The sequence below is a fragment of the Mustelus asterias genome, chromosome 10 (assembly GCF_964213995.1).
Source record: "Mustelus asterias chromosome 10, sMusAst1.hap1.1, whole genome shotgun sequence".
Lineage (NCBI taxonomy): Eukaryota > Metazoa > Chordata > Chondrichthyes > Carcharhiniformes > Triakidae > Mustelus > Mustelus asterias.
This window is the reverse complement of record NC_135810.1, coordinates 107,431,039-107,444,368: the sequence shown is the minus strand read 5'-3', so window position 1 is coordinate 107,444,368 and position 13,330 is coordinate 107,431,039. Positions and strand designations below refer to the sequence as shown.

The window sequence follows — 13,330 nt, the reverse complement described above, 5'->3', positions numbered from 1 at the left end:
TCCAGCCAAGTAGGGGTGGGCAGTGGGAGCAGGGGAGGGGGGGGGGGAGCAGGGGGTGCGGGTGCGAGTGGGGCCAGCTGGGGTTGTGGGTTGGGTTGCACTGTTAATCACTGAATTAGACCAGAGATTAATCAGTGTAACAGTTCTAGGGCAAGTGTCCGGGTGAGTAGCCCATACCTAGCCCAGGCGTCCGAGTCAGCATAACAGACATTCAGGAAGAGTCCAGAGCTGCTTAGACCTGCTCAGCAGATGGTTAAACTTACTGGCAGTTAGAAACGTAGAAAAACTACAGCACAAACAGGCCCTTCGGCCCACAAGTAGTGCCGAACACATCCCTATCTTCTAGACCTACCTATAACCCTCCATTCTATTAAGCTCCATGTACTCATCCAGGAGTCTCTTAAAAGACCCTATTGAGTTTGCCTCCACCACCACTGACAGCAGCCGATTCCACTCGCCCACCACCCTCTGTGTGAAAACCTTACCCCTAACATCTCCCCTGTACCTACCCCCCAGCACCTTAAACCTGTGTCCTCTCGTAGCAGACATTTCCACCCTGGGAGAAAGCCTCTGAGAGTCCACCCGATCTATGCCTCTCAACATCTTATACACCTCTATTAGGTCTCCTCTCATCCTTCGTCTCTCCAAGGAGAAAAGACCGAGCTCCCTCAGCCTATCCTCATAAGGCATGCCACTCAATCCAGGCAACATCCTTGTAAATCTGTTTACATTAGCGTGGACTTGCGTGCATCAGGTCTTCCTCAGGGTCCTGACCCACACCAGCAACAAAAGTTCAGTGCATCGCTGCTCCTAATACCAGGAAATCTGGCCCATAATCTCTTTTTTTATTCCATTGTTTTTTTTTCCTTCCCTCTCCCCTTTTTTTTTGCCCCTTTCTCTCCTTCACTTCCTCTCTCTCGACCCCCTCGCCTCCCAGTTTCATCACGGGTTAAAATTGCTGTAATATACTGGCATTAACTTTTTCACAATTACCCCAAACCTGGTTGTGCATTTACTGTGAATTTCCCAATTTCAGAGACTGATACGCGAATAGGGCCTGGGTGGGATTGTGGTCAGTGCAGACTCGATGGGCCGAATGGCCTCTTTCTGCACTGTAAGGATTCTGTGTTTTAAACGTATTGCCGCATCTCACGCCGCAATCCTGGTTTTGATAAGTCAGCAGGGCTTGCTGCTTTTAAACTCAAAATTAGTTATCTTTCATCTTGTATTTATTCTGAATTCAGACTTTGGATGGCAAAGGGCCAAGATATTTTAGCATTACTTCCGGAATAAACTATAAGGTGCAGTCTAGTCTTCTGTTTCTTCTTTGTGTGAAGTCATCAGTGTAAATTCACCCCCCATGCCCCAAACTGGACCCTTCAGTCCCACCAAAGTCAATGGCCATTTGCGTTACTTGCCGGGAGACTGGAAGATCCCGACGGTGGGAAGGACTGGAAAATCCCGCCCATCGTTAAGCCTGCACATGTGGGATGACAGTTGGTTAATTTGATATCTTTAAAAAGTTTATTGCAACTTTTGAGTATCCAGCAGGCACCAGCCACTCGATAAACCCACCTTATACGGACACACTCCTTATACGGCAGCACGGTGGTACAGTGGTTAGCACTGCTGCCTCACAGCACCAAGGGCCCGGGTTCGATTCCCAGCTTGGGTCACTGTCTGTGCGGAGTTTGCACGTTCTCCCCGTGTCTGTGTGGATTTCCTCTGGGTGCTCCGGTTTCCTCCCACAGTTCGAAAGGCGTGATGGTTAGGCGCACTGGCCGTGCTAAATTCTCCCTCAGTGTACCCGAACAGGCGCCGGGGCGACTAGGGGATTTTCACAGTCACTTCATTATAGTGTTAATATAAGCCTACTTGTGACATGAATAAATAAAATTGGACCAATCCAAACATTACAACCAGCCAAAAGCAACAATGCATTAATCTTACAATAGATTAATGACTTGGATGAAGAAACAGGGAGCTGCATATCCAAATTTGCAGTTAACATTCTTGGAGGAACAGTAATTAGTGGAGATGGGAGTCGCAAGTTCTAAAGGGGCAAAGGCAGACTAACAAGAGAGGGCACAGTGATCGCAAGTGGTGTTTAATGTGGTCACCTGCTGTGAGACACAAAGCAGAAGGGTCTTGAGGCTGTGGAACACCAAGGGGATTTAGATGTTGATGTGCACAAGGGTTGCGCAAACCTGGAGGTGAAATGGTTAATGGATTGTTGGTCTTTGCCTCAAGAAGGCAGGAATTCAGAACTGACAAATGAATGCTTCAGTTGTCTTAGTCAACCCCACATCTGGAGTATTGACTTGTCCTTTGTCCCCTGGGTGGGGTGATGGGGAGGTGTGCTGGCCTTGGAAGGGTACACTGTAGATCCCCCAGAAAGGTTCTGGGGCTTAAAAGGTGAAATTACAAGGTCATGATTCACCAGAAACCTAACTGGATCAACCCCATAAATACTATGGCTGCAAGAGCAGGTCAGAGGCTGGATATTCTGTGACCAATATCTGATTTCCCCCCCAGACAGCTTTGTGAGTAGCCTATTTCAAGCATATAATGGAGAAATGCCAGAAGGATATGGGCAACCTTCAAGCTCAATGGGACTTGAATATTGGAGACCTAAGAACAGGAGTAGGCCATTCGGCCCATCAAGCCTGCTCCACCAGTCAATTAGATCATGACTTATCTGATTGTGGCCTTAATTCCTCAGTTCCTTCCCCCATAACCCTCGACTCCCTTGTCAATCGAGAATCTGTCTAACTCAGCCTTGAATATATTCAGTGACCTCTAACTTTCACTGCATACTGAGGGAGGGAATTCCAAATACTAACGTCCCTCTGAGAGAAGAAATTCCCCCCCATCTCCATCTTAAATGGGAGACCACCTTATTTTGAAATTATGCCCCTTAGTTCCAGATTCCCCCACAAAGGGGAAACATTCTCTCAGCATCTACCCTGTCAAGCCCAGTCAGAAGCTTGTATCGTTCAATAAGACCACCTTTCATTCTTCTAAACTCCAATGAGTGTAGACTCAACTTGCTCAGTCTTTCCTCATAAGACAACACTTTTATCCGGGACTCAGCCAACTGAATCTTCTCTTAACTGCTTCTGGGTAAGTGTGAACCTCCTTAATTAATGTGCAAAGGAATATAGAATTCGGGGCAGGGGTAGACTATTTTGGCTATTCAAGGAAGATGATTGATGAGGGTAGGGCAGTGGATGTTGTCTACATGGACTTCAGTAAGGCCTTTGACAAGGTCCCTCAAGGCAGATTAGTGCAGAAGGTGAAGTCGCATGGGATCAGAGGTGAGCTGGCAAGTTGGATACAAAACTGGCTCGGTCATAAAAGACAGAGGGTAGCAGTGGGAGGGTGCGTTTCTGAATGAAGGGCTGTGACAAGTGGCGTTCCTCAGGGATCAGTGCTGGGACCTTTGCTGTTTGTGATATATGTAAATGATTTGGGGGAAAATGTAATTGGTTTGACTAGTAAGTTTGCGGACGACACAAAGGTTGGTGGATTTGCAGATAGCGATGTGGACCGTCGGAGGATACAGCAGGATATAGATCAGTTGGAGACTTGGGCAGAGAGATGGCAGATGGATTTTAATCCGGACAAATGTGAGGTAATGCATTTTGGAAGGTCTAATACAGATAGGAAATATACAGTAAATGGCAGAACCCTTAAGTGTATTGATAGGCAAAGGGATCTGGGTGTACAGGTACACAGTTCACTGAAAGTGGCAACGCAGGTGGAGAAGGTAGTCAAGGTGGCATACAGCATGCTTGCCTTCATCGGCCGGGGTATTGAGTTTAAAAATTGGCAAGTCATGTTGCAGCTTCATAGAACCTTAGTTAGGCTGCGCTTGGAATATAGTCTTCAATTCTGGTTGCCACTCTACCCGAAGGATATGGTGGCTTTGAAGAGGGTACAGAAAAGATTTACCAGGATGTTGCCTGGTATGGAAGGCATTAGCTATGAAGAGAGGTTGGCGAAACTTGGTTTGTTCTCACTGGAACGACGGAGGTTGAGGGGCGACCCGATAGAAGTCTACATGATTATGAGAGGCATGGACAGAGTGGATAGTCAGAAGCTTTTTCCCAGGGTGGAAGAGTCAATTACTAGGGGGCACAGGTTTAAGGTGCGAGGGGCAAGGTTTAAAGGAGATGTCCGAGGCAGGCTTTTTACACAGAGAGTGGTGGATGCCTGGAACTCGTTGCCGGGGGACGAAGTGGAAGCAGATACAATAGTGACATTTAAGGGACATCTTGACAAATACAGGAATAGGATGGGAATGGAGGGATATGGTCCCCTGAAGGCTAGGGGTTTTTAGTTCAGTCGGGCAGCATGGTCGGTGCAGGCTTGGAGGGCCGAGGGGCCTGTTCCTGTGCTGTCATTTTCTTTGTTCTTTGTTATTTGGGCCCTCGAGCCTGCTGTGCATTTTGATAAGACCTAAAAGAATGTAGTTTCAAAATTGGACAACTCGTACATAAAGACAGTGGTGGAATTTTCTCATCCCGCCTGCCACAGGAATCGTAGCGGGCGGGACAGGACCGTGCAAAGGTTTGTTGACCTCGGGCGGGATTTTCCGGTGTTGCAGGGGGCGAGCGTGGCCGGAAAATCCCGCCCACTGTCATAACGCAAACGATCATTAATATTAAAGAAAGGTCGAGAAGATGCGGTAAATGGAGAAATGGTCAGCAGCGAAATCAAAGCTCTGGTTTTCATTGAAGGACATGCTAGCGAACTGAAGAGAAGCGGGACATTCTCCCTCTTGAGGCCCCAGGAGTTTAACTGAGCCAGGGCTTCAATGTAAGGAGGGTGTGAGGGGGAAGGAGAAAATGCTGGGTGATACAGAACGTTCACCTGAAGGAACTCTTCAGTGTAGGCAATAAAATAAAACAAGACTTACTCCAACTTATAAATCAAAGAAAAAGGTTTAATAAAGAAACTTCATTACTCCAACACTTGAGGCCTCACCCTGGGCCATTCCAAGCTCCCACAAACCCCAGCAGCTTCTTATTTATACTGAGTCAGCTGACCACCACATCATTTTGTCATTGGTTACATTTTTTACTGGGTCAGCTGACCCTTGCAGTGTGTTACCATTGGTACATCTACACCAGATCCAATGTGGCCATTGGTTGCATTCGAACAGAAGGCTGTGAATGGAATATGAGCGTCAGTCGCTGTACCAAAGAAGCTTGGCACTGGCCAGGTAGCTTTCCATGAAATCAATGCTTGGTATATATTTTGTAAACCCTGTAAGGAGTCACATCCTTAATTGAGATGGATAACTGCAATGACATTTATGGATGATATCTAAATTCTGAGACCTCAGGTACCTGAAAGGCGTCTGTTTCCATCATGATAAATGTTTGAACAATTTTAGTTGCTTACTATTGATATATAGTGACAGCCTTTGTCCTGTTCTGGAATAGATTTGTCAGTGGATGCCAGCAGTCTGTGCTTCCATTACAAGTGCTTTCTATCAAGAGTCTATTGCTGGTCTAGTGTTCTTGGTCCTCACCTATCTTTCTCCAATCCTTTTAGGTCATGAAACTAAAGCTATGTTAAATAACAATGGACCTCGCTACAAGCGCAGCAAGCTGGAGAGACAGATGAATGTAGATGTCTTCTGGTGTGTGATCATACTCTTTGTAATGTGCCTTTTCTCAGCTATCGGTAAGTTGGATAAGTTGTATTGGGTTTTTTTGTTCATCTGTGGGACATGGGCATTTGTGGGCTAGGCCAGCATTTATTGCCCAGCCCTAGTTGCCCTTGAGAAGGTGGTGGTGAGCTGCCTTCTTGAATCGCCGCAGTCTATGTGCTGTGGGTTGACCCACAATGCCGTTAGGGAGGGAATTCCAGGATTTTGACCCAGCGTCTGAGAAGGAATAGCGATATATTTCCAAGTCAGGACGGTGAGTGGCTTGGAGGGGAACTTGCAGGTGGTGGTGTTCCCATGTATCTGCTGCCCTTGTCCTCCTAGATGGAAGTGGTCATGGGTTTGGAAGGTGCTGTCTAAGGATCTTTGTGAATTGCTGCAGTGCATCTTGTAGGTAGTACAAACCACTGTTATTGAGTGTCGGTAGTGGAGGGAGTGGACGTTTGTAGATGTGGTGCCAATCAAGCGGGCTGTTTTGTCCTGAATGGTGTCAAGCTTCTTGAGTGTTGTTGGAGTTACGCCCAGGCAATGGGGAGTATTCCATCACACTCCTGACATGTGCTAACCACTGTGCCACCGTGCCACTCATCTTATATGCACTGCTGCCCTGCCTCCTCAACCTTGCTCAACGATGGCTTTGCAAAGGACCCCTTTTTATAATGCACACAGTTAATCTCTGGCCTTTTGCGTTTTTCCATTCTTCAGATATTGTCTTATCTCTCTGGCTCTAGTGTCCCTCTTCTATCTTACCTGTTAAGCTTGGTTGAATCTCCTTTTCTCACTTACTTGTACTTCTTCCTCTTCTCAATCCATTCCTGGATATGGTTCCCTCCGTCAAATTACTAAGAGCAACTCATGTAGAACCTTTCCTTGAAATTGGTTGGATTGTGTCCTTATTGTCACCTAGCTCCACAGAATGTTTATTGCAAGTGATCAAAGGCATCAAAATGACTTGGGCTTGTAAGCTTTGCCACACATGTCAGCTTAATCTTCAGCTAGTCTTTCCTGTAGGAAAGCTAAGATAAAGAGGATCTCCTGGTGGCCTGTCAGGAGCTGAGGTCAAGACCATAATATAAGGATGAATATGGACCTGCAACATCTTCTGTCTCGGAGAGAGGATTCAGACAGGATAAAGGAATAGGAAGTGGTGGCCCCAGAGCAAGCGGGAAGCAGATTAAGTAAGAGTTGAAACTGGAGCTTGCAGGCGAGAGAAGAGTTTGTTGGACAAGTGTCAGGAAAGCAGATAGTGCTGGAAAAAAACCCAGCAGGTCTGGCAGTATCTGTGGAGAGGGAAATAGAGTTAACGTTTCAAATCCACTCTGACCCTCTTCAGAAATGTTCTGGAGAAAAGTCATACGGATCCGAAATGTCAACTCTGTTTCTTTCTCCACAGACGTTGGCTGACCTGCTGACTTCTTTTTTATTTTTGATCTGCAGCATCCTCAGTGTTTTGCTTTTATTTCAGTGTCAGGAAATGATTGAACGGAATGGACAATTCCCAGGGTGAAAAATCAGCGATTATCAGACCCAGTTTTCAATGACAATTGGAATCGGAGCACTAGAATCTGCAGATTCTCCCCTTGTCTGCATGAGGTTCCTCCGGGTGCTCCGGTTTCCTCCCACAGTCCAAAGATGTGCAGGTTATGTGGATTGGCCATGGTAAATGCATGGGGTTAAGGAGATAGGACAGAGAGGAGAGCCTGGGTAAGATGCTCTTTCGGAGAGTCAGTGTAGACTTGATGGATCGAATGGCCTCTTTCTGCACTGTAGGGATTCTATGGTTTTTATTGGCTCCCAGTTAACCAGTGGCATGGCTTCCAGTTGGTAAGCTGAGCGCTGGCAAGTTGCTGATGGAAGTTTCTCTTTTAGTCAAAGAAATTCCTTCCAAAATATGCTGTTAGAAATTTTGGTGTCTAATACTTGGGCATTTTCTAAATCATATTTCCAGTCAGAACTGATACTGAAAGTTTGATGTGCAGGAGTAAATCTTTACAAAGAAAATGGCCGACAAATTCCCCTTAATTTAAAGTTTATTTATTAGTTACGAGTAGGCTTCCATTAACACTGCAGTGAAGCTACTGTGAAAATTCCCCAGTCGCCACACTCTGGCGCCTGTTCGGGTACACTGAGGGAGGATTTATCATGGCCAGTGCACCTAACCAGCATATCTTTCAGACTGTGGGAGGAAACTGGAGCACCCGGAGGAAACCCACGCAGATACGGGGAGAACGTGCAGACTCCGCACAGACAGTGACCCAAACCAGGAATCGAACCCGGGTCCCTGGCGCTATGAGGCAGCAGTGCTAACCACTGTGCCACTGTGCTTAGTCTTCAAGATCATGTGGATTTATATACCTTAAAACGACAAACCATCTCTGTGGCTGCAGGATGTTGTCCCTCCAGGGTGAAGTGCGGTAATCCATCAAAGTTCCTTCGAAAGCCCTTTTCAGACCAGTGGCGTCCATCACAGGAAAGGACAGGAGTAGCAAGCGCATGGTAACATCATCATCTTAAAACCCCTCTTCCAGCCATACACCGAGGTGTCTTGGGCAAAGCATTGCCATTTCTTTATCATCGCTGGGTCAAAAATTCGGCACCTCCCCAAATTATACCATAGTGGGCGCGCTTTGACAAGGCGAGCTTCAACAGTTCGAGAAGAAAGTTCCATCGTCACCTTGTTGAGGAGAGTCCGAGACGGACAAAGGCCAGAATTTTCCAGCCGTCCAAGCCAGCGGGATTCTCCGATCCCGCTGCAGTGAACGGAGATTTCACGGAGTGCTGAATTCTCCATGCTCGCTGACAGCGGCAGCTGGGCTTGAATGGCCAGAAAATGCAGGCCTGGCTACTGATAACTATAATCTCACGAATGAATAATTTGAGGGGGGAAAGAAAAGCTGTTGCGGAACAAACCTTGGTGACTTATCGATGTGAGCAGACTTGATACTCCCAAAGAGCAGAGCGGAAAATGTACTTGTTTTACCTCAGTTTTCTTAACATTGTTTTCTTTCTTGTTGCCCTTTGCAGGCCACGGACTCTGGGTCGCTCAGTATGGTGAGCAGCGACCGGTATTTGACGTTCTCAGCAGTGGCGGCACCTCCTTATCTCCTGCTTTATCGGGATTATATTTATTCTTTACGATGATCATTGTTCTGCAGGTAATGCAGCTGGAGCATGTTAATTGCACAACAATTTCTGTTAGAATATAATAAGTCTCACAACACCAGGTTAAAGTCCAGCAGGTTTATTTGGTATCACGAGCTTTCGGAGCACTGCTCCCTCACCAGGTGAGTGATCTCCACATGTTAGAATATAGGACATTCCTGTGACACGGTTAAGAGGAGTATTTTAGTGGGCTGATGTCTTGCCTTATTACAGAAGCCGGCAATTGCTGTCCTGTCTAATAAAATGAAGCTTCCAAACCCAAATAGGAATTGCAACGTGCCTAATTGCTATTGCCCCAATGTTGATGACCTTGCCCTTAGCTGTCTGGCCCCAAAGCTCTGGAGTTTCTCTCCCTGAACTTCCCTGGTTTGCTATCTTCCTTTTAAGGTTTTCCTTGAAACTCACGGGGGTGATTCTCCCAAAAACAATTCTAGGTGGTGAATTTGTGTAAAAACTGGAGTAAATCCCGCTGGTTTTTTTTCAGTGGGAGTTTGAAAATGAATCTCCCACATTCTGTGCGCTGCAGAGAGCCTCCGTGTGATACACGTGGAAAATCAGTAGGCTGGGCCTATTCCCGCTGGAGAGGCCTGCAGCATAGCGCTGAGTGGTCCATTGCGCATGCGCCGATCTGTCAGTGCCGAGATCGGCATGTGCGCAGTCACCTCCCGATCACTGGCCAGCTCCGCAACCCCGCATTGCTGGCCGTGCGGCCTTCCCTACGGCTGGATCGCTGGCCCCCCAGACCTGTCCAGGCTAGCCTCAATCACCCTGTCTGCCCCAAGCCTGCCTCGACGCCACACTACCAGAAGGATGTGGTCACTTTGACGAGGGTACAGAAGAGGTTTACCAGGATGTTGCGTGGTCTGGAGGGTATTAGCTATGAGGAGAGGTTGGAGAAACTTGGTTTGTTCTCACTGGAACGACGAAGATTGAGGAGTGACCTGATAGAGGTTTACAAGATTATGAGTGGCACGGACAGAGTGGATAATCAGATGCTCTTTCCTCGGATAGAAAAGTCAAGTACTAGGGGCGTAGGTTTAAGGTGCGTGGGGAAAAGTTTAGAGGAGGTGTGCGAGGCAAGTTTTTTATACAGAGGGTGGTGAATGTCTGGAATGCGCTGCCCAGGGAGGTGGTGGGAGCAGGGACGATAGCAGCATTTAAGGGGCATTTAGACGAAAACATGAATAGGATGGGAATGGAAGGAAATGGACTCTAAGTGCATGCAGTTTTAGTTTAGGCAGGCATCATGATCGGCGCAGGCCTGGAGGGCCGAAGGGCCTGTTTCTGTGTTGTACTGTTCTTTGTTCTTATCTCCCTGTCTTGCATTAACCTTCAGTCAGCCATCTGTAGCAACACAGCTGAGACAGGGAAATGTGGTTTCTGATATTCTCGCGGTGGGATTGCTTTGTGTGGAAACACGATTACTGTTGGATTGCAATTTTTTTTAAAATTCAGGTGCTGATTCCAATCTCGCTCTACGTTTCCATTGAGATCATTAAAATTTGCCAAGTATTTTTCATCCATCAAGACTCAGACCTGTATGATGAAGAGACGGATTCCCGGCTGCAATGCCGAGCATTAAACATCACCGAAGATCTGGGGCAAATCCAGTACATTTTCTCTGACAAAACAGGCACACTGACGGAAAATAAAATGGTGTTCAGAAGATGCACAGTGGCCGGGGTTGAGTACTCTCACGATGCGAATGGTAAGTCACCTTTGCTGCTGCTAATAGTCTTTAAAATTTAATGTTTTAAAGTTTATTTATTAGTGATTCAAGTAGGCTTACATTAACACTTTAGTGAAGTTACTGTGAAAATCCCCTAGTCGCCACACTCCAGCGCCTGTTCGGGTACACTGAGGGAGAATTTAGCACGGCCGATGCACCTAACCAGCACGTCTTTCGGACTGTGGAAGGAAACCGGAGCACCCGGAGGAAACCCCTGCAGACACTGAACGCGCCAATTGCGCCCGGACAGTGACCCAAGCCGACAATCGAACCCGAGTCCCTGGTGCTATGAGGAGCAGTGCTAACCACTGTGCCCCCCGAACCTATGATTCAAGTGTTCATGACGTAGAGGTGTTCAAAATAATGAGAGGTCTTGATGGCGCAGATGAGGAAAAAATTGTTTCCATGTACATAGAAACATAGAAGGTAGGAGCAGGAGGAGGCCATTTGGCCCTTCGAGCCTGCTCCACCATTCATTACGATCATGGCTAATCGTCCAACTCAATAGCCTAATCCTGCTTTCTCCCCATAACCTTCAATCCCATTCACCCCCAAGTGCTATATCTCACCGTCTCGTGAATACATTCAATGTTTTGGCATCAACTACTTCCTGTGGTAATGAATTCCACAGGCTCATCCCTCTCTGGGTGAAGAAATGTCTCCTCATCTCCGTCCTAAACGGTCTACCTCAAATCCTGAGATTGTGACCCCTGGTTCTGGACTCCCCCACCATCAGAAATATGCTCCCTGCATCTACCCTGTCTAGTCCGTTTAGAATTTTATAAATCTCTATGAGATCCCCCCTCATTCGTCTGAACTCCAGCAAAAACAATCCTAACCTAGTCAATCTCTCTTCATACATCAGTCCCACCATCCCCGGAATCAGCCTGGTAAACCTTCGCTGCTCTCCCTCAAGAGCAACATGAAGGTCTCTAGCCAGAGTTGTACAGATTTAAGGTAAATGACAAAAGTCCAGGGAGGAAATTAGAATTCTTCAGACAGTGATTTGCACTGATCTGGATTACATGACCGGAAAGGATAGTGGAAGATGATTCCGTACTAACTTTCAAATGGGAATTGGATAAACACTTGAAAGGATAAACTTGCAGGACTGTGGTGAAAGAGCAGGAGTTTTGAACTCATGGGATTGTTCTGGCAAAGAGACAGTACAGGCATAATGGGCCGAACGATCTATATTTGGTGCCCACCCACCCATCTGGAATGTCGGGGGTGAGCACGCCTCTCTCTCCAGCTCTGCCTCCCCTGGAAACCACGACTCCATTGTTCAGGCGTGGCTTCTGCCCCTCTTGATTGCAGGATGTCCCGCCACCAAGAGCTGTCAGCCAATGAGCAGGCTGGCAGTCCTTTGGGCCCAGCAGCGCCACCTGGAGCAGTGGCCACTGCTGGAACTGCAGCAGTCCTGGCACCCCAGTGACCCTGGAGCTGGCCCAGAGGAGAGGCAAATGGGGTTGTGGATTTCCAGGGTCAAACAGGCTCGCTGAGCGACTCTCCATGGAACAGTTGGTGTCCAACTGGGAGTCTGTGGGGTAGACAGCGGCCTTGTATTTTCTTTCCAATTTTTTCAGTGTTGAGTCACAAGCGGGGGTTGCAAAGTGTTGCTCAGGTTACTGGTGGTGATGAAGGAAGTTGTGAAGTACGCTCTATACTGTGTTTCCCATTGGAAAATGAGAGAGAGGGGGACAGAAAGAGTATCAGGAAAAGAGCAGCATAGCTGGGATTTGGCAGATTTAAATATTTTTCATTCTAGCTTCAGCATTGTTCAACGGTTTGATTATACTTTTGACATTTTTATGCGCAGTTAATGTAAACAGTTTATTCCTTGAACAGCGAAGAGGTTGGCGATGTACCAAGAGCCTGATTCGGAAGATGAAGAATGCACATCGAAATCGGGAACCATACCGAGGTGTGATAGCACGTCCAGTCACCAGAGTGCCAAAATTATTCACCGCACCCAAAGCACCAAATCTCACCGCAGGACTGGCAGCCGGGCAGAGGCTAAGAGAGCCAGCATCCTCTCCAAACACACTGCCTTCAGCAGCCCAATGGTTAGTCCACACACCCTACTGGAGGGGGTTCAGGTTAAAGCACACCTCCAACTCAGCAGCTTGTGGCTTCGGGCGACACTCGAGCACCTGGCCTGGAATCCAGGTTAATCTTTAGTGCCGTCCCTGAGGGAGTGCAGTGTTGTCAAGGGTGGGATCTTTTCGATGCAATGCACAAGCTGGGAACTAATTGGCCTGTTGAGGTGGCTACAGATGATCCATGGCACTATTTGAAAAACATGATGTGGAGATGCTGGTGTTGGATTGAGGTGGGCACAGTAAGAAGTCTCACAACACCAGGTTAAAGTCCAACAGATTTATTTGGAATCACGAACTTTCGGAACGCTGCTCCTTCATCAGTGATGTGGGAGGCAAGTGATGAAGGAGCAGTGCTCCGAAAGCTCGTGATTCCAAATAAGCCTGTTCGATTTTAACCTGGTGTTGTGAGAGTTCTTACAACTTGAAAAAGATTAAAGGTAGTTTGCCAAGTATCCTTTCCAACAGCTAGCCCTTAAGTGCCCCAGCAGAACAAGTCAACTAGTTATTTATCTCATTCACCCCATTCAAGTTCAAGTTTATTTATTAGTGTCACAAGTGGACTTGCGTTAACACTGCAATGAAGTTACTGTGAAATCCCCTAGGCGCCTGTTCGGGGTACGCTGAGGGAGAATTTAGCATGGCCAATGCACCTAACCAGCA

The 13,330-nt window shown here is 47.2% G+C and overlaps 1 protein-coding gene across 1 annotated transcript in view; it reads left to right on the top strand.

The window, feature by feature from the left end:
• The window catches only part of atp10a (ATPase phospholipid transporting 10A), a 187,436-nt gene that overhangs the window by 115,893 nt on the left and 58,213 nt on the right, over positions 1-13,330 (top strand). Inside the window, exons 5-8 of the mRNA XM_078222415.1 lie at positions 5,563-5,694; positions 8,702-8,832; positions 10,295-10,547; positions 12,417-12,634. Coding sequence (XP_078078541.1) covers positions 5,563-5,694; positions 8,702-8,832; positions 10,295-10,547; positions 12,417-12,634 — 734 coding nt within the window. The remainder of the gene's footprint in view (positions 1-5,562; positions 5,695-8,701; positions 8,833-10,294; positions 10,548-12,416; positions 12,635-13,330) is intronic.